The sequence below is a fragment of the Crotalus tigris genome, unplaced genomic scaffold, assembly GCF_016545835.1.
Source record: "Crotalus tigris isolate CLP2741 ecotype Arizona unplaced genomic scaffold, ASM1654583v1 scf7180000017771.5222438, whole genome shotgun sequence".
NCBI classification, from domain to species: Eukaryota; Metazoa; Chordata; class Lepidosauria; order Squamata; family Viperidae; genus Crotalus; species Crotalus tigris.
The window spans coordinates 4,849,723-4,869,994 of record NW_024096622.1 but is presented as its reverse complement, the minus strand read 5'-3'; the positions used below and the strand labels follow the sequence as shown (position 1 = coordinate 4,869,994).

The 20,272-nt window shown below is 41.7% G+C and overlaps 1 protein-coding gene across 1 annotated transcript in view; it reads right to left on the bottom strand.

The window, feature by feature from the left end:
* Window positions 1-329: 329 nt before the first annotated feature.
* Window positions 330-20,272, bottom strand: part of CAPN14 (calpain 14) — a 68,542-nt gene continuing 48,599 nt past the window's right edge. The window contains 8 exon segments of the mRNA XM_039341574.1: window positions 330-690; window positions 787-840; window positions 1,054-1,166; window positions 1,360-1,580; window positions 2,150-2,465; window positions 3,155-3,292; window positions 13,574-13,652; window positions 15,438-15,506. Coding sequence (XP_039197508.1) covers window positions 508-690; window positions 787-840; window positions 1,054-1,166; window positions 1,360-1,580; window positions 2,150-2,465; window positions 3,155-3,292; window positions 13,574-13,652; window positions 15,438-15,506 — 1,173 coding nt within the window. The 3' untranslated portion in view covers window positions 330-507.

Here is a 20,272-nt window from a genome sequence, read left to right as displayed (position 1 = left end):
GAGGCTGCTTCTTCCTATGATTCCCAAGCAAGCAGCCTGAACACCCCCAACTCATGCAGCCTTGTGGCTCTGAGTCACAGTCCCCTTTTAAAGCTGTCGCTGTGGACTCTAGAGAAGCATTTTACATTTATCTCAGTTAATCTGCCTCGGTATTCCAAACCTGACTGACCATTGGCTTTCCAGGTTTCCCTTGGGATTTTTCCAGCCATGGCCTGACCTGAGGCTCATCCCTTTGGCCTCGTTGGTTCCCCTTTTCTGCTGGGACTACATTTGTTTTCGCTCTGCCCTAGAACAACAGCACACCAGCCAGTGAGGACAAATACTGACAATGTACTTGGAGAACTTTATTGCCTATGCATATGCACCACCGTCTGGCCACACTGCCAGGGACGACTGAGGAGAGAAGGGTTCTCCTATAGGCTGTGCAGGGTATGCACACCCACAGTTGTTCTGCTGAAGCTGGGCCACACCCATCAGAGGATCTCGAGAGCCAAGCCAAGGAGATGGCTACCCGTCCCATTGGACAGGTCCATCCCCGAACAATCCAGGAAGCTGTGAGAACAGGACCAGGATAAGGCAGGCCCCAATCCAGGGCCAGGAGGGAGAGCAGAGAGAGCTGGCAGCCGTGAGCTGCTCTCCATACAGATCTAGCAGTTGCAGGGCCACCCCATTCGTCCAGCCAAACCCTTCCTGCAGAGAGACAGGAGAGGGATCAAACAAGTGGGCCCCTTTGGTCAGAAGCTGCTCCCCCCTCCCTCTGGAATGTCACCTATCAAGACCTCTTACCTGCACTGGATACTCCCCACCACCACCTGGCTTCCCATCACCTTCGACATCATACTAGAAAGGAAAAGGAGTGAGCAATGATGGCTGCTCCAGGCTAAGCTACCCTGAGGACCAGTGCATAGAGGTCCGTGGGAGAGGACCTCCACTGGAGACTCCATGCTTGGGAGGGATGGAGAAATGAGGGAGAAGCCAGCTATGGCCTGGGGATGGTGGCGGAAGACAGGGAAGCTGTGTGGAAGAGGCAGATGCCCAGGAAGGCCACCTTACCTTCTCAAACATACCTCCATACTTCTCAAAGACAGCCAAGTTCATCTGCAGCCAGCGCTGAGCCAGGCTGAAGGCCAGCTCTCGTGCCCGGGGAGAGGAGGATTTGGCCAGACCTGGCAGGGCAGGGCAATGCTGTCAGTTGAGGCCTACAGCAGGGAGACACTGCTCTGCAGGGCTTGGCTGGCAGGGAGAGTCGCCTGGATGAACAGGGCAGGAGAATGACTCCTGCAGAAGCTGGAAAGGCAGGATGCAGGGCGAACCAAGGACACAGTGAAGCACCCCAGACTCTTTGGAAGGACTCCTCACCTAAGACCACCATGTGCTGGACAGGGGCCTAGGCATTTGGAAGGTCCCATTGCTGTCCCATCTGTGTCAGGGAGGTGGGCAGTCCGTTAGTGTAGGATAGGGCCGAACTCTCCGGCAGGCACCCACAAAGAAGAGGGCCAGTGATGGTGGGTAGAGGAAAGGCTGCCCTGAGATGCCCTATCCTGTCTGGCCCCGATTCCAGGGGTTGGCAAAAGGTGCAACTAGGGAGTAAAGTTCAGTCCCTATAGTGGAGAAACCAGCATTTGGTGCTGCCAACCAGTCTGCCCACTGGTGTGCTGGCTTCCCCCTCAAGAAGGACATTGGGGCTTTTGCAGTGAGGGAAGAACAGGTAGGCAAGGAGCTTTTCTCTGCTGCCTGACTTTGTGATTCCCCCCCCCCCCAGACTAGGAGTGCTCCCCTGAAGTAAGCCAGAATCTGTCCAGGTGAATTGTGGGATGCCTGCCTCAGTAGCTCCCCACCAGCTGTCCAGGCAGCATCCATCTCTGGCCACCCACAGCTGCCTCTTACTTCCAGGTAGTGGAGTGCCTTCTCTGTCCTGGGCAGATCCATGCCACACTCAGTCCACAGGGGGCTTAGCTTGGAGGGGTAGAAGGCCCGGTTGTGCACCAGGACACCAGCATCCTCATTCCACAGGACAGCAGTGACGGCAGCCACTCGCTGCTTCCGCGCAGCCCAGAACCAGCTCGCTTTCTCACCATCCCCTGGAGAGGGCACGCAGCACCCTCCTTCAGAGCAGGCCTGCCCTCCACGCCCCAGACAGGCAGCTCACCAGGGCCCCCGAACCAAGCGAGCCTTCCCTGGCCACACAGCCATCAAGCAAGAGGCAACACCCCCCCCCCATGAGGGAGCTGATGGCAGCTGCCTCACTTTGCCCCATTTCTCACCAAGGACTTGGTAGAAAGTGGCTAACGGCTGCTCGACTTTGCAAAGAATGGCGTTTAAATCCACCGGCACAACTCCCCTTACTCTGGTGCCTTGTAGTGAGTCCTGCAGTGGTGGGGAGCCTGGCAAGAACCAGCGGGAGTAGAAATCCCAGCCCGACTCAGCCGCACTCTGCAGCTCTGCCCAAAAGCCCTGTTGGGCTTCTGCAGGGAAACAGGTGATGAAACAGGAAGCAGCGGCCTCCAACATTGCCCACAAGAGCTGCAGGCAGGAGGCAGGTTGCTTGCCATTCCTCGGATCCTAGAGACGGAAGAGGCCCTGAGGTTCCCAAGGGCAACTCCCAGCCAGTCTAGGAATTCACATTAAAGCACCCCAGATGGGTGGGTGGGCGGGTGGATGGATGGATGGCTAGATGCCCATGAAGCACAACACCTTCATTGCTGCCAAACTATTCTTACTATGAAAAGGTTTCCTTAACATGTGATGGGCAATTACCTTCCTGTGATTATGTTTGGCCTTCAGAGATCACACAAAAGTGCCCCAGTCCTCTTATGTGTGAGACACCCTTTCAGCTAGTTAAAAAATTATGCCCTGTGCTTTGCCTCTAATGTCTGACTTGATTTCCTAAACCTTTCTTAAGATGTGATACCCAAAAATGGTCAAATTGTTCAAGGGGAGTTTGACCGGGGCCGAATGAAATGGGATTGTTGTTGTACATGTTGTGATTGAAAGCTCTCTTGTGCTGATTGAGACAATAATTGCATGTGCTGCTTTCTGCTATGTGCTCTGCTGCTCATACTTAGCTGGCAAGCCTCTGCCATTACATCAATATCCTTTCCACGACGCCTTCTCCAAGCCATTCCCCTCACCAGGAGCCTGATCAGGCAATTACTTTCCTCTAAGCCCACTGCCAGCTCGAGATCTTTCATGTAGGACTCTGGTCTGGTGGGGGGAAGGGGAGAAAGGTTGAAGGGGATCCTGGTGTTCTTGGATACCAAGAATGGCCAGTTAGTATTCTGTATCTTCTGCTCTTGGGAAGAAAGGGGGTGTAGTTATTTATGTTAAGCAAAATTTATCAGCTTGTTTAGTAGATTCTGATCCTCAAGGGAGATATGTTATGATTGAAGTGGGACTGTATGGTAAGAAAATACTTATAGTAGGTTTGTATGCACCAAATCAACAACAGGAACAATTTTATAGGTTGTTGCATCAAAAATTGATTTTATTGGATTATAGATCTGTTATATTGATGGGAGATTGGAATGGAATTTTAGACACATGTAGAGACAAAAAAGGACTTTCTACTTCTTTTAAGCAGGCTAAATTACCTAAGGCTTTTTTTGATTTGAAAGAGGACTGGGAGTTGCGAGACTATTGGCGAGAACCCAATCTGGAAGAGAGAGACTTTACCTTCTTTTCGGATAGACATCAATCTTTTTCAAGAATTGACTTTTTTTTTATTACAACGGATTTATACTTTAGAGTAAAGAATGTAAAGACATTGGACATTGACAGATCACAGTCCAGTATGGATGGAATTGGTTACTGAAAAAAAGGAGAGAAGATCTTGGAGGTTGAATGAAAATTTGTTTAGACAAGAGATGAATGTTCAGAAACTTAAAGAGCATTTAAAGGAATATTTTGTTTTAAATATGCATAAGGGTACTTCAATGTCAATGGTATGGGATGCAGGTAAAGCGTGGGGTTTTGATGCAAATGAATAAGATTCATAGACAGAAACAGGTGCAGAAACGTAAGGAGTTGGAAGATGAGATTAAATTAAAAGAAAAAAGTTTTAATCTTGAATCCTACAGATGAGAAGACTAAGGAATCTATAAAACTGCTTAAATCGCAATTTAATATGTTAATGGCAGATCAGACTGCAACTAACTTACTGTACATGAAACAACACATTTTGTAATACTAATAAGCCAGGGAGATGGCTGGCCTATCAATTGCGAAAGAAACAGAAGTTGAGAATTATAGACAAAATAAATTATAAAGGTAAATTGGTATTTCAGAAGGATTTAATCTTTTTTAGATTATTATAAAAAATTATATATGGGTAGGAAAGTACAGGCTTTAGATATAAATAAATATTTACAAGATGCTCATTTTCCTAAACTAACAGAAGATCAGAAACAAGAAATCAATGGATTAATTACCACGGAGGAAATTGTGACAGCAATTAAAGAATTAAAGTTAGGTAAGGCACCTGGTACTGATGGACTGACATCAATTTATTACAAGACTTTGATAGATGAGCTGACAGAACCTCTAAGGGAACTTTTTAATAATATATTACAGGGTTTAGAGACTCCCTTGTCTTGGGGCAGAGCTTTTATATCTTTGATTCCAAAAGAAGACCAAGATCTTACGTTACCAAAGAATTATAGCCCTATATCTCTCTTGAATGTAGATTATAAGATTTTTTTGAAAATTTTAGCTAATAGATTTATGGTTGTGTTGAACCAATTAATACATATGGATCAAACTGGTTTTATAACTGGAAGGTATATGAAAAATAATGTCAGACAAATTGTTAATTTAATAGAATATTTGGATAAGAACAATCAAATTTCTGCAGGATTGATATTTTTAGATGCTGAAAAAGCTTTTGATCAATTAAATTGGCAATTTATGCTAAGACTGGTTGAGGAAATGAATTTTGGAGATAAAATTTTACAGGCCTTCAAGCTATTTATCAAAAACAAATGGCACAACTTATAGTTAATGGAGGTTTATCAGAGGTATTCCCAATTGAAAAGGGGACTAGACAGGGTTGTCCATTGTCTCCATTGCTGTTTGTGTTAACCTTGGAAATTTTATTGATTAAAATTCGGGACTCATTGAAGATAAAAGGAATAGAAATTAATAAAAAAGAATATAAATTAAGGGCTTTTGCAGATGATCTAGTTGTTACATTATCTCAACCAACTTATTCTGTAATGGAGTTGTTACAATTGATAAATCAATATGGACAAGTTTCAGGTTTTAAAATTAATAATAATAAGACTAAAATATTGCCTAAGAACATGACCAACTTGGATAAGGAGACCTTGGTTAGATTGACAGGCTTTGAGGTTGTTAATAAGGTAAAATATTTGGGTGTTATTCTATCTGCTTTCCAATTCAAAACTGTATAAAAATAATTATGAAACGCTGTGGGTTAGAATACAAAAGGATTTGGACAATTGGAAAAAGTGCAATTGTCCCTTTTGGGGAGAATAGCAGCGATTAAAATGAATGTTCTGCCAAAATTTCTCTTTTTATTTCAAATGATACCTATTTTAAAGAAAGAAGCAAATTTAGATGAGTGGCAGAAAGGTATCAATAAATTTATCTGGGCAGGGAAAAAAACCAAGAGTAAAACTTAAAATCTTACAAGATATACGAGAGAGAGGTGGACTTAAGATACCGAATTTGAAATTGTATTACGATGCTGTGGTCTTAACATCAATTAGTGATTGGGTTAATCTAACAAATGTAGATATACTCCTTTTGGAGGGATGGGATTTACTTTTTGGATGGCATGCCTATTTAATTTATAATAAAAAGGTTGATAGGGTCTTTAGATCTCATATCTTAAGAATTTCTTGAGCTTCCGGTGGGAGGCGACGGCGATGGCGGCTAGCTTTTAGCCGTCCAGCTGGGGAAGTGTCAGAGCCGCGGAGCGCAGCGCGCATCAGCTGGCCCGCGGCTCGGAAATCCCTTCCCGGGCAAAGGGAAGGGACAGAGAACGCAAGAGTAGAGGTAGAACCCCTGAACCCCCTCTGGATTTATTTCTAGAGGGGGTGAAAGGAGTGTTCCCTCGGAGCTCTTGCTGATCTCCGCCTCCCAGCTGTTTTTGCTTCCTAGGAAGCAAAAGAAACCGCCGCTTCTATCTCCGTGTTTACAGCATTTTGGTGAGTAATTTTTAAACGGACGGAGCAGTTTAAAGGATTTTTTGTTATATTTTAGGTGTTTATTTTTTTATCTTTTGATTTTTACTATTTTTCCTCCTTTTTTTGTTATACTAGTGAAAGGATTTAAGATGGCGTTTTGAAACTGTCGGAGTTTTTTTTCCTTTCTCTTTTGTTTTACTTTCCCTTTCTAAGGACTGTTTTTTGCTTTTGCTTTTGCTTTTGGTTTAGAATTTTTTCTTTTGAACTGTTTGCTCTTTTACTACTTATTCTTTGGATTTACTCTGGACTTTTAATGACTATAGTTTGTCTCTTTTTAAAAAATTTTTTTTTTTTTCTTTCCTCCTCCCTTTTTGGCTGGAGGGGAAAGGGAAGTGACAATTGTGCTTTTTAAAATGGCTTCAAAGAGGCAGCAGCCTTCCTCAGCACCTAAGGTTATTTCTTCTCCTATAACTTCCACTGCACAGCTACAACAACAATCTAAACATGTACCACCGGCTCAGCCACCACCCTCCCCTCCTCTACCTGGACTTTCAGTACAAGAGGTTAGAGGCATAATGGGAGAGATTGTAGTTCAAATGAGAGAGGAAATGAATCAATTTGTTTCACAGATTAAATCAGAAATTAAATCTGATCTCAAAGAAGAGATAACGGGGATAAAGTCTAAATTGCAAGAAAATAATAATGAACTACGACAAGATATATTGGCAGCTGTTTCAGGTTTGGCTACTGTGGTGGTTAAGCTCGACGCAAGGCTTGAGGAAGTGGAAGACAAAGTTGACTCTTTGGATGACAAAATTCAAGACGTGGAAAGGAAGGTGGACTCCTCACAAGAAGATATTTTGATGTTTCAGTACAGACAGATGGAGTATGCCCTGAGGATTAGAGGCCTCAAGGAAGATATCAATCAAGATTTGGTGGAGGTGGTCCTTACTGATCTGGCGCTGGCCTTGGATATGGATAAAGGAGAATTACAGAGAGAAGTGGAAAAAATTTATAGACTCAACTCCTGGATTGCTAAGCAGAAGAATTTGCCTAGAGATGTGGTGATTTACTTTACAAAGAAGTCCCTGCGGAATGAGATTATACAAGCCTTTTACAACAAAAGATTTCAGATTGCCGCCCAAGATGTCATCATTCTAAAGGAAATCCCATCCAAAATTTTAAGAAGTAGAAAAGACTTTGCTTTTTTAACCAATGAGCTTAAAGCTAGATCGATGCCATTTAGATGGGAAATTCCGATGGGTATTGTTTTGAGCCATGCTGGGACACGCTACAGATTGAACACAGTTGATAAAGCTAGAGATTTTTATACTTCGGTCCTGGGTGCAGGCTCAACTTCATCTGGTCGGAAATCTTTGAGTGGTAAGGAAGCTGAGCAGCAATCTGAGGCATTAGATTTGGTTTCCGCAGGGATGATAGAAGCGGCAAAGCAACGCCAGACGGAGGCTAAAGAGCAGAGGATGACTCGTGCAGCCTATAAGCGTAAAGAGAAGGAGCAACGTAAAAAAGAGCCCAAAGAGAGTTCTCCTGGAAGTGCTTCACCGCCGGTGGGAGGAGCAAGACCCAAGAGTTATGCAACACACGCAGCTCTGTCAGATTTTGATGGTGTCTTCTCCAGGCTGCGTGCCAAGGGAGATGGCAAAGTTTTTGACCTGGAATGTTAATGGATTGAATTCTCCTCAGAAACGGAAAAAAATCTTTTATTATTTGAAGCAACATACCAATGATGTTATTTGTCTACAGGAAACTCATATTTTACTTAAAGACCAGAAATATTTAGTTAATGCTCGTTTGGGATCTCATTTTATATCTCCTGCTCCTGGGAAGAAAGGGGGAGTTGTTATATATGTTAAACAAAACCTACCAGCTTGTCTGGTAGAATCAGATCCCCAGGGGAGATATGTGATGATTGAACTTGGTATATATGGTAAGAAAGTACTTATAGTTGGACTTTACGCTCCAAATCAACAACAGGAACAATTTTATAAACAGTTACATCAAAAAATAACTTTGCTTGATTATAGATCAGTGGTATTAATGGGTGATTGGAATGGTGTCTTAGATACACTAAGGGATAAGAAAGGTTCCTCTCCTTTTCTTAAACAAGCAAGGCTACCTAAAGCCTTTTTTGACATGAAAGAAGACTGGGAATTAAGGGATTATTGGCGGGAACGTAATCAAGAGGAGAGAGACTTTACTTTTTTTTCTGATAGACACCAATCTTTTTCAAGAATTGACTTTTTCTTGATTACCACGGACTTGTATAATAAAGTAAAGAATGTAAAGATTTTTCCTAGATCACTGACGGATCATAGTCCAGTTTGGATGGAGCTGATTCAAGAGAAAGAGGAAAGAAGATCCTGGAGAGTTAATGAAAATTTGTTTAGACAAGAAAAGAATGTTCAAAAACTAAAGGAGTGTTTAAAGGACTATTTTGCTTTGAATATGTATAAGGGGACTTCAATGTCAATGGTATGGGATGCAGGTAAAGCATTTATGCGCGGTGTTTTGATAAAAATGAATAATTTTTATAAGCGAAATCAGATTCAGAAACGTAGAGAACTTGAAGATGAAATTAAATTAAAAGAAAGGGCTTTGATTTTAAATCCTTCTGATGAGAGTATTAAAGAATCTGTAAAGTTATTAAGGTCACAATTTAATATGTTGATAGCAGACCAAGCTGCAACCAACTTATTATTTATGAAACAAAATACATTTTGTAATGCCAATAAGCCTGGGAGATGGTTGGCTTATCAATTAAGAAAGAAACAGAGACAAAGAATAATAGAGAAAATAAACTATAAGGGTAAATTAGTTTCTCAGAAGGAATTGATTAAAAAATCTTTTTTGGATTATTATCAAAACCTATATAAATCTACTAATATACAAATGCTAGATATAAATAAATATTTAGCTGAGGCAAGTTTTCCTAAACTGACTGAGGATCAGAAATATGAAATTAATGGTTTAATTACTAAGGAGGAAATTACCTCAGCAATTCAACAATTGAAATTAGGGAAAGCACCGGGTACGGATGGGTTAACAGCTGTTTATTACAAAGTTCTAATAGAGGAGATGATCCAACCATTACATGATCTTTTTAATGGTATTTTACAGGGTTTAGAGATTCCTCCTTCATGGCGTAGTGCTTTTATATCATTGATTCCAAAGGAGGATCAAGATCTTACCCTACCAAAAAATTACAGGCCTATATCTCTTTTAAATGTGGATTATAAGATATTTGTAAAAATTTTGGTAAATAGGCTTATGAGGGTGGTGCATCATCTTGTGCATAAAGATCAATCAGGATTTATAACAGGAAGGTATATGAAAAATAATGTCAGACAAATTATTAATTTACTAGAATATTTAGACAAGAACAACCAAGTTCCTGCAGGGCTCATATTTTTAGATGCTGAAAAAGCATTTGATCAATTGAATTGGCATTTTATGTTAAGAGTAATGGAAGAAATGAATTTTGGTGAAAAGATATTACAAGCCCTTACGGTAATATATCAAAAACAAACGGCACAACTTATTGTTAATGGAGGTTTGTCGGAGGTTTTTACAATAGAGAAAGGTACTAGACAGGGGTGTCCTTTATCGCCATTGTTGTTTGTTTTAACATTGGAAATATTATTGATCAAAATTCGAGAGTCTCAGGAAATTAAAGGAATATATGTTAATAAAAAAGAATATAAGTTGAGAGCTTTTGCGGATGACTTGGTTGTTACTTTGTCGCAACCTGATTATTCTGTAGTAAACTTATTACAGTTGATTCATCATTATGGTTTGGTCTCGGGTTTTAAGATTAACGTAAATAAGACTAAAATTTTACCTAAAAATATGTCGAGTCAGGAGAAGCAGATTTTGGTCAACTTGACGGGTTTTGAGATTGTTAATAAGGTAAAATATTTGGGGGTGATGCTGTCTGTTTCTAATGCAAAATTATTTAAAAATAATTATGAAAGGTTGTGGGTCAGGGTACAGAAGGACTTGAAGAATTGGGAAAAGTTGCAATTATCCCTCATGGGAAGAATTGCAGTGATAAAAATGAATATTCTACCCAAGTTTCTTTTTTTGTTTCAAATGTTACCAATTTTGAAAAATGAGATTAATTTAAATGAGTGGCAGAAGGGTCTCAACAAATTTATTTGGGCAGGGAAAAAACCAAGGGTTAAGTTTAAAATTATGCAAGACTTCCGTGAGAGGGGTGGACTTAAGGTACCAAATTTGAAATTATATTATGATGCGGTGGTTTTAACATTAATTAGTGATTGGGTAAATTTGACAAATTCTGAGATACTTTACTTAGAGGGATGGGATTTACTTTATGGGTGGCATGCCTATTTAATATTTAATAAAAAAATAGATTGGGCTTTTAAATCTCATATTTTAAGAATTTCTTTACTTAGGATCTGGAGAAAATATTATAAAAGTGATTTTAAAGTACCATTATGGGCTATACCTTGGCATGCGATAGAAGGAATAAAAAGAGGGGTTAAAATGGATATGGTGTCTTATAGACAGTTACTTAAATGGGATGGACAAAACTGGCAATTAAAATCACGGGAAGAGTTAGCACAAGAAAATTTTACTTATTCTTGGTTCCAATATAGGCAACTATTAGATAGATGGAAGATGGATTGTAAGGTGGGTTTTCTTAGAGAAGATGAAAATCTTATTAAGCAACTGAAGGATCAAAGACAAACCCACATTAAGAGAATTTATGGGGTTTTAGTTGAATTGGACTCAGAAACGGAACTAATTAAAGATTGTATGATTAGATGGGCGCAGAATTTTGGTGAGCCAGTTTCATTGGACACCTGGGAAACTATTTGGGTGAGAAATGTCAAATTTACTCAAGCACAGAACTTAAGGGAGAATTTTTATAAAATGTTTTATAGATGGCACCTTGATCCACAAAAAATGTCTTATATGTACCCTGACGTGCAACCCAAATGTTGGAGATGTGGTTATAAGGAGGCTTCCTATTATCATATTTGGTGGTCATGCAGAGAGATAAAAGCATTTTGGATTAAAATATGGTGGAATATCCAGAGAATTTTTAGAAGGAGGGTAAAATTTACTCCGCAATTATTTTTGTTAGGTATTGTTACAGATTGTGATACAAAGGAGGTTGTATTGATGTTAAACTTGATCACAGCCGCTAGGCTGTTAGTAGGACAATACTGGAAGAAGGAATCTTTGCCTACATTGCAGGAATGGTTTCTTAAAGTAGCTTATCTGGCAGAAATGGCAAAGATTTCGGCTTTCTTAAAGCAACAAACGCAAGAGAAGTTTTTTGCTGTTTGGGATAAATGGATAAAATTTATACAATTTAGATTGGGTATACAAAAATATTATATAGTTTTTTCATAAGTTTTATTTTCATATATATTATAGATAATTTTTTTATATATATAAAAAAGTTTTTAATTTAATTTTTATTTTTATTTTTTAAGCCTATATTCTGCTCTGGGAAGCTCGGGGGGGGGGGAAGGGAGGTTTTTTTTTGTTTGTTTTTTTTTTGGGAGGGCTGGGGGATGGGGTTTTTTTTTTTTATTTTATTTAATATATGTATTGTTTAGTTTTATTTTTCTGTATATGTTGCCTTTTGTTTTGTATTATTTTTCCTTTTTTGTAAAATTTATAAAACTTTCAATAAAAAAAAAAAAAGATTGAATATAAAAGTAATTAAGATATGTATAAGCTAAAAATTTATTGATAAATGTAATAAGCATGTTTTTACTTAGTTGATATAATAAGAACTGTATTCGCTTAAATATGAGAAAGTAGATATTAAGGGGAAAAGAGAGGAAGTATTTGATGTTGAAATAAGGAAAATTTTGGTCATTAAATTTAAGACATTTGGAAATTAGTTGAAAATAAGGATGTTATATTGTATTATTAACTAGATGATGCAAGATGGTGGGAAATAGAATATACTTAAATAGAAAAGATGTGTATCTTGAATATTAGACTTTGTTATGAATTGAGATAAAGGAAACTTTGGTTACTTAAAACTTGGAAATTATAAATATTAAATGTTAAATTTAAATATTGATGGGAAACTAAAAATTGGGAAAAACTAATAACAGGACATTGATTGTCTATAAAGATTGAATGTAAAAGCCACTAGGATATGTATAAGCTAAAATTTATTGATAAATATAATAATGCTATTTTTACTCAATTGATATAATAAGAACTGTATTAGTTCAAATATGAGACAGTAGATATTAAAGGAAAAAGAGAGGAAATATTTGATGTGGTATTTGAGATTTGTACTGAAGATTTTTGTATGCTATTGAATTATCGATTAACCCAGACACCACGTTACTTTTTAAATACTTAAATGTAAAATTAGAAAATTAATAAAATACTACCAAAAAAAAAAAAAGGTTAGAATCTTGAGATGGTTCAGTATTTCTCAACAGAGGTAATCCTTAAAACTGCCTAAACTGATAGGTTGGGATGAAAGACATGGCTGGGACCAGGGCCAGAATGTAAGTGAATACAATGTCATAATAGTCATACATAGGGTGCCACTATATAGGCCAGGTCATTTTTTAAGAACTATGAGTCATCCTTTATTGTTTTGGTGTCCCAATGCTGGAGGGGATATGGCTGATGGCATGACAATACAAGAGAAGTTTCAGTCTGATTTTTATATATTTATTTGGCCCTAGTTCAAAAAGAAAACAAAATTGAGTTAACATTAATTGCATACAATATACTGAGGATAGATTAAAAGAAGAAAGGAGGTGTTGTGTATATATAGCAAGTATCTGAGTGTGTGCGCATGTATTATGTGTCTGTATATATGTGTGTGTGTGTGTGTGTGTGTATGCTTTAGATGTATATATATGCTTTATATGCTTTATATGGAGGTTAATTCCAGGTGTCAGGTATGATACAAGGAGCAGCAAAGAAAGACATGCATCCCAAAACACACAAAGGCATTCTTGAAAAGGGATGGTTGAGCAGATTAAATAGAAAAGAGTACTTTAAGCTTCATAGACATCTAAAGCAAAAAATATTGCTCTCAATTTTACTGGTGGATGAGGGACGGAAATTTGGTTCTCTTTTCAGAAATGGGGTGGATTTAAGGGACAAAGTTCTTTCTGACAGGATTGTCCCTCATCTCTGTCACCCGAGAGCTTTTTAAATGCTAATTCCAAGACTGAAGCCAGGGTTTTTGCTTTCAAAGCTTATGTGAATGAGTTACAGTCACTACCATTTATACAATTCATTCATTTATAAGGTTTGGCAGCTATAGGATATTTTTGTTGAAAAACTAAAGGGCTCAGGCATTTGCTACTTAATATCTAACTAGGGGATCAAAGATAAATCATGACATCTAGAAGCAAAACCACCTTATTGCTACTTTAATTTCTGTTTACCTGTTTCTTGCATAGCAACACACAATTGTAACTGATCCAAGGTTCCTAATTGATGGGTATCGTTTCTCTGGAAAACTTCCTGCCATGGGAGTTTCAAGAGAAAGAGAGAAATTAGTAATATGAAATCACACTAAGCAGCTAGTTTCACTGCTGGTCCAGCCTTCCATTAATGTCTTCTTTTTCTTCAATGACCCAAGAAAATTGCTATGATCCAACTTTAGCTAAAGAGAGACTGAGAAATAGCAGAACTCTTAGAGTAATATAAGACAGGAATGTTTCATCAGATATAAAATTTTAAGGCAAACTAAAATGCTTCTTCGGCTAAGGATGTTGGTGTTTCCTAAAACACCCTGTTCTGTGCAAAACGTGGTTAGGTTTGCTGTACTTTTTTTCCAAAATAGAGGGAAACTTTCAGATTTTCTCCAAAAGCGACAATTCACAAGGGAGTAGAGATTGGAACATTAGTGTGCTAAATCTCTACAACTGGCAATAATTAAAGAAAGGTCTTTTAGCCTATATTTCCCCCATTTTCCTTAAATTAAGCAAATGGAGCGATCATTAGCTAAGTTAGGCACAACATAATGCACAACTGCATGTATGCATGTACATACAGTATGGCGGCTTTTCTTGCCAGTGAATGTGATGCCTTAACTGTAGGGGAAATTGCCAGTTTTTTGTCTTCTTTTGTTGTGAATTAGCAATGTTGCTGGTATTTTGGCATATGGTGGGTGAAACTATTTTATAAAATGTTTCAGGAGGAGCTAAACCTGATCTTGGCGGCTACCATTTGGCTCCCTTTTCTTTCCATTTCAAAAAAATACTTTAAATGTTTTATCTTGGAAGCAGCTGTTCCTTTCTCAAACAGCTGTTACCAGTTTTTTAAAAGTTTGCTGGGGCATTGGTAGCTGATCAGAAATCCAACAGATGCATGTTGCATTGCTTTATTAGAAAAACAAGTCATCCAGAAATTCCAAAAATAAAAACAAAACAAAACAAAAAAGATACATATCAGCAGTAGTTGAATCCCAGATTCTGCATAGATTCTTGGAAATCCTTTCCCAGGATCACACATATTTATAGCAGAGAGACTCCAGTTAATCATACAACTCAGTGGTGAGGTCAGGAAGTTTTGGAATGTTTATAAGAATGGAATATATATTGCTCATGGTTTTTGTCACCCTCAATTAAATGCCATTATATTAGTCAAATTATGAGATTGCAACAGGAGCCCTAGTGGCATAGTGGTTAAAGTGCAGTATTGCATGCAAACTCTGCCCACAGCCTGGAGTTTGATCTTGACGGGTCTCAAGGTTAATTCAGCCTTCCATCCTTCCATGCTTGGTAAAATGAGGACCCAGATAGTTGGAGGCAATATACAAATACCTTGTAAACTGCCCAAAAAGTGATGTAAAGCACTATGAGGCAGTATATAAGCCTAAATGCTATATAATAGGCTTGGAATAACAGTAGTACCTGCACCAGTATGAAGCTGTTTTTCTCCTTACCATCTACCATCTACATTGGAGCTGACAGATTATAGAAGTAGTTGTGCATAGTGATTCATTCTCAGCTCCAGCACTGATACTGCCGAAAGCAAAAATGGAAGCAAACCTGGAAAAACCATAAAGTGTCCTCTTTCCCCTCCCCAGTGATCTGTTTGTGATTTACTGCTCTCTCTCTCTCTCTCTCTCTCTCTCTCTCTCTCTCTCTCTCTCTCTCTCTCTCTCTCTCTCTCTCTCTCTCTCTCTCTCCCCTCCCTCCCTCTCTCCCTCTCTCTCTCTCTCTCTCTCTCTCTCTCTCTCTCTCTCTCTCTCTCTCTCTCTCTCTCACACACACACACACACACACACACATTGTTTTTTACCTGGTATAGAAGCAGCTTCTTCCTGAGAAATCTGAATTCTTGAATGCTCAAGGTTCCAGTACTGTTAAGCTGAATTATGCTATTAAGGTGTACAATATGACAGAGAAGGTTGGGACTAGGAAGAGATCGCAAAGCTGGAAACCAAGTTAGCTTGGCAAAAAGCAGGATAGGAATTTGTTTCAGTAAAGCATACCTTGTGTCTAGCATACTCAAAGTCAAAACTAGGACTTGATTTCGAAGGTCTTTGAATTATGCCCCAAGGAACATTGTACCAATCCCTAAAAGAGTCTCTTCACCATTAATTTCCAAGATTGCAAAGCCAGATGTCAGGTTGAGTAGTCACAGGAGGAAAAATAAACCCCTGTTAGCTCAAATGAATAATTTATAAGGTTGGACTGTTGATATAGATGCATCTAAATCCTGCAGTTCTTCCTAAGGCTTAAGCCAAACACTCTGGCCTGTTTTACATGCAAAGAGATTCAGACCCACTGGAAGATATTCATTCCTTCCATTCTTTCTCACTGTCCTGATATTATTATGCAGCCTTCATGGCGAGGCTATTGGACTTGAGCTGTTTGCAAGGATCTCAATCTTCAGTGTAATACTTAAGGGAAGGACATGTGAATATGAAACAGAGAGATAAGTGAGAGTAGCCCAAAACAATAATGAGAGTCGGGGACAGCATGTAGGAAACCATACACTCATAATACATGAAAGCGTATGTTCTCCAGCATGATTGGATGGAGAACCCACGGATGGGTTGTCTTAATCTATCTGCTCCAATTAGACTAAGTCTGAAATTTAGTACCGCCCCCTCTGTGCCAACTGCACCCCAGTTTTAGACTTAGTCTCTTTGCCCCAAGACGCGTTTTGTCTTCGCTCCTGGAGCAGAAGACTGTTTAATTCTATTTAATTACTTAGCTCAGGCTATTATTATTATTTGTTATTTTATTATTGATTCAGAATCGATTATATCTAGAAGAAAGATCAATTATCCCAGTCTGAAGCCTATTCAGGCTGACAGACTCACAATCCTCTCCCTCTGGGGGGGGGGAAACTTTTCCCTTCTTTGTTTTCCTCAGTTAGGGACAGCAAGATCAAACCTTTGATTTAGGTCGTTTTCAGAGCCTCATCAAGCCTGGAGGGAGCCTTCCCAGGTCCCTCGGCCCCAGCAGAGAGCAGCAGGTGAGAATTTGGGCGCGGCCCAATTTTCGGAGCCGGGAGGGCCTGTCAGGCCTTGGACGACAGCTTTTCCAGCCGGCCTAATCACATGCCACCAGCTGCTTTAGGAGCCCAGGCGATTCACCTGAACGAGGGCTCGTTGCAGCTTAGACCCTAGGCCTCAAGGCCTTCTCCCAATTTTCGGAGCCGGGAGGGCCTGTCAGGCCTTGGACGACAGCTTTTCCAGCCGGCCTAATCACATGCCACCAGCTGCTTTAGGAGCCCAGGCGATTCACCTGAACGAGGGCTCGTTGCAGCTTAGACCCTAGGCCTCAAGGTCTTCTTCCAACGGCCGTTTTTTAGGGCGCGAAATTGGCGGCCGCCATTTTGAATTGCCTCCCAGCAGCCATTTTGGGTGTGGCTGAAGCCCCCAGCGGCCATTTTGTATGTGGTTGAGGCCCTCGGTGGCCATTTTGTGAGTGGCGGAAGTCACTGGCGGCCATTTTGTGGGTGGCTGAAGTCGCCGGCGGCCATTTTGTGTGGGGCTGAAGCCTCGGCGGCCATTTTGAGTGTGACTGAAGTCACTGGCGGCCATTTTGTGGGTGGCTGAAGTCACCGGCGGCCATTTTGTGTGGGGCTGAAGCCTCGGCGGCCATTTTGAGTGTGCCTGAAGTCATTGGTGGCCATTTTGTGTGTGGCTGAGGCCAGACTGCCTGGAACTTTCTTCTGAAGGCAGTATTACATCATCGGTGGCAGGATCGTCGAGAGAGCAGGTTCGACCGGGGAGGGCCGGATCGATCCCAAGTGATCGGGGTGCCCATTAACTCCCCGCCCATCCCCCTCTTGGGCTGAAGTATCTCTGTAGACTCCCTTGGTGAAGTACAGCGCCGAGGGGGGCATTTTGCCAAGGTTGAGACCAGAGCAACTCATCATGGCAGAGAAAGGCAGCGAGCCAGCCAAGAGGAGTCGCCAATCAGAGGCAAGTGGTAAGAGCACCACCAAGCGAGCCCGGCCAAGCAGGGAGCCACAGAGGGAGGAAGGGTGCCAAAGACTGAGAGCGGCCTCCCCAGATCTGACAGACACGATGGGAAGGTCTATTTTGGAGCCCCTTTCTTCGTACAGTGCCTCAGCCCCAGGGGCCTGGTCTCCCCCCAGGGGAATTCCTGAGTCAGATTCAAACCTAACAGTGGCTTCAGGGAGGGGTATAACCGGTCAGGACACCTCAGGGCCCCAGGCCACATTCACTCCCACTGCAGCAGGACTTCGCCCTCCTGAGAACCAGGCCCTGAACCCAAACCTCCTCCAGTCCATGATAGCCCAGGCTGTGGCTCAATTTATGGCCTCCAACACCACAGACACCCCCCCAGGCCACGTATCATCCACAATCTCCAGATTTGATGGAGGATCCCTCATCGGATTTGGAATCTACAGGGGCTGAACAATCTGGCCTGATTTTGTTTGAGGACGAGGGCATCACTCCCTCTGACCCCACCCCTCCTGTCGGTCTCTTTGACCATTCATTCTTTAATTCCCTGCTACTCAGGGCCTGCACTAGTGCAAACCTCCCCCAAGAACAGGAGACCCCACCTCCAGGGGTCCCCACGCCATATACACCAAGCCCTCAGTCTCGCAGAACAATATTCCCTGCCCTCCCCTTTTTCTGAATATAGTTCAAGAACAATGGGAGAACTTAGGATCCTTCTTAAGCCCCGGTGCAGTAGAGAGAACATTATTCAATGTTGCCCGTTCCCTGGCCTCCCTATTGGAGATTCCTGAGATTGATGAGCCTTGAACTCATTGTCTCCCAATGTTAACATCCCTGGGGACATAAATGAGGCACTTAGGGCGGAGGATAAAAAGATTGACTCCGCATTGCGTAGTTCCCATCTGGCATCAGCCTGGGCAACAAGGATGGCAACGTCCATGGCCTTCTTCGCTAGGGCTTCAGCCCTTGGGTTACATGAGCTCCAGGACAGGATCCCTCCAGACCAGCTCAGAGCTCACCAAAATCTGGGTAAGTTAGTGGCTACATCCCAGTACCTAGCCGACGCTTCTCTGCACATGGCTAGATACACTGCCAGACCATCGCTGCAGACATCTCAGCACGAAGGTTCCTTTGGCCCAGGAATTGGCGAGCAGACACCAAGACCAAGTGGCGTCTGGCCTCTAAACCTTACACAGGTGGACATCTCTTTGGTAAGGCACTAGGACCATACTTAACTGAAGGTAAGGACAAACGTAAAACTCTGGTTAACTCATGTCACAGAGCAGTTACAGGAGGCTGCCTTTCGACCAGCTCCATCCTGGGACTGGGCCCAGGCATCCCTCTATTCCTTTCAGAGACAAGAACGACAGCAGGATCGTTCAGCATGCAGAAGCAGACCACAGATCCAGGCCAAGCGGCCCCTTCAAGACCGAGGGGCCGTTCCTCTGAACGAGGCAAGTGACCTCACAGTCTCACTTCCCATAGGAAGCCAGCTGGCCCCTTATTCCAGCACTTGGGCAGTCACCACTACAGATGCCGGCTGGTCCCTTATTCCAGCACTTGGACAGCCATCACTACAGATGCATGGGTGTTAGACACTGTCAACAGGGTTTGAGACTAGAAATTGTTCTCAACCACCTGACAATTCCGCTCTTGCCCTATCCCAACGAGCAGGTCCAGGGCTGACTTTATGTCAGATGCCATAGCTCATTTATTACAAATACGAGCAATTGAACCAGTACACAAGACCAAGAAGGACGAAGGTTTTACTCAAACCTCATCGTCATCCCTAAGACTTGGGGGGCTGGAGGGAAATCTTAGACTTGAAAGGTCTAAATCTTACTTGAGGTATAAGAAGTTTAAGATGCAACCACTTCAATCAATCCTGGCCAGCATCCGGCAAGGTGACTTTCTTACCTCAATAGACCTAACTGAGACATGTTTCCTAACCACCGCAAATTCCTCAGATTCAGCTATGCCCATTACCAGTACAGAGCCCTACCATTTGGCCTCTCATCGACACCGAAGGTATTTACAAGGTACTGGCAGTGCTCGCAGCCCACCTTAGACAAATTCCAATCAGAATTCAATGCTATTTAGATGACATACTAATTCAGTCATCATCATTCCGAAACGCTCAGTCAGACCTCGCCCTAGCCATCAAGGTCTTTCAGGAGCACGGGTTTTCTGTTAATTTCCAGAAAAGTCATACAACAACCCGGCTCCTCCATTTGGGCGCTGTTATAGACACGGACAATTGTACGGTCTACCTATCTCAGGACCGAAGGAACTCTATTCAGACTCTTGTATGTCGGATCCTAAGGGCCAGAGTAATCACATTGGCCTCCGTATCACAGCTACTGGGGAAGACGGTGTCCTGCGTGCAAATTGTGCCATGGGCATACCTCCATGCCAGAGAATTACATGGCTTCTCCTTCCATTTCAGAGACTTGAACTCCCTTCAATGGTGGGACTCCCCGGCGCTGTCACGGGGAGCAGTATTAGAACCAGACAGGATTACCATTACCACAGATGCAAGCCTGTTTGGGTGGGGGCACACCTTCACACGCACTGGGCTCAAGGTCGGTGGTCCAAACAGGACCTAAGGAACAATATAAACTGGCTGGAACTCAGAGCCATACATATGGCCCTAAAGAGATTCACCGATATAGTACAGGGCCAACATGTC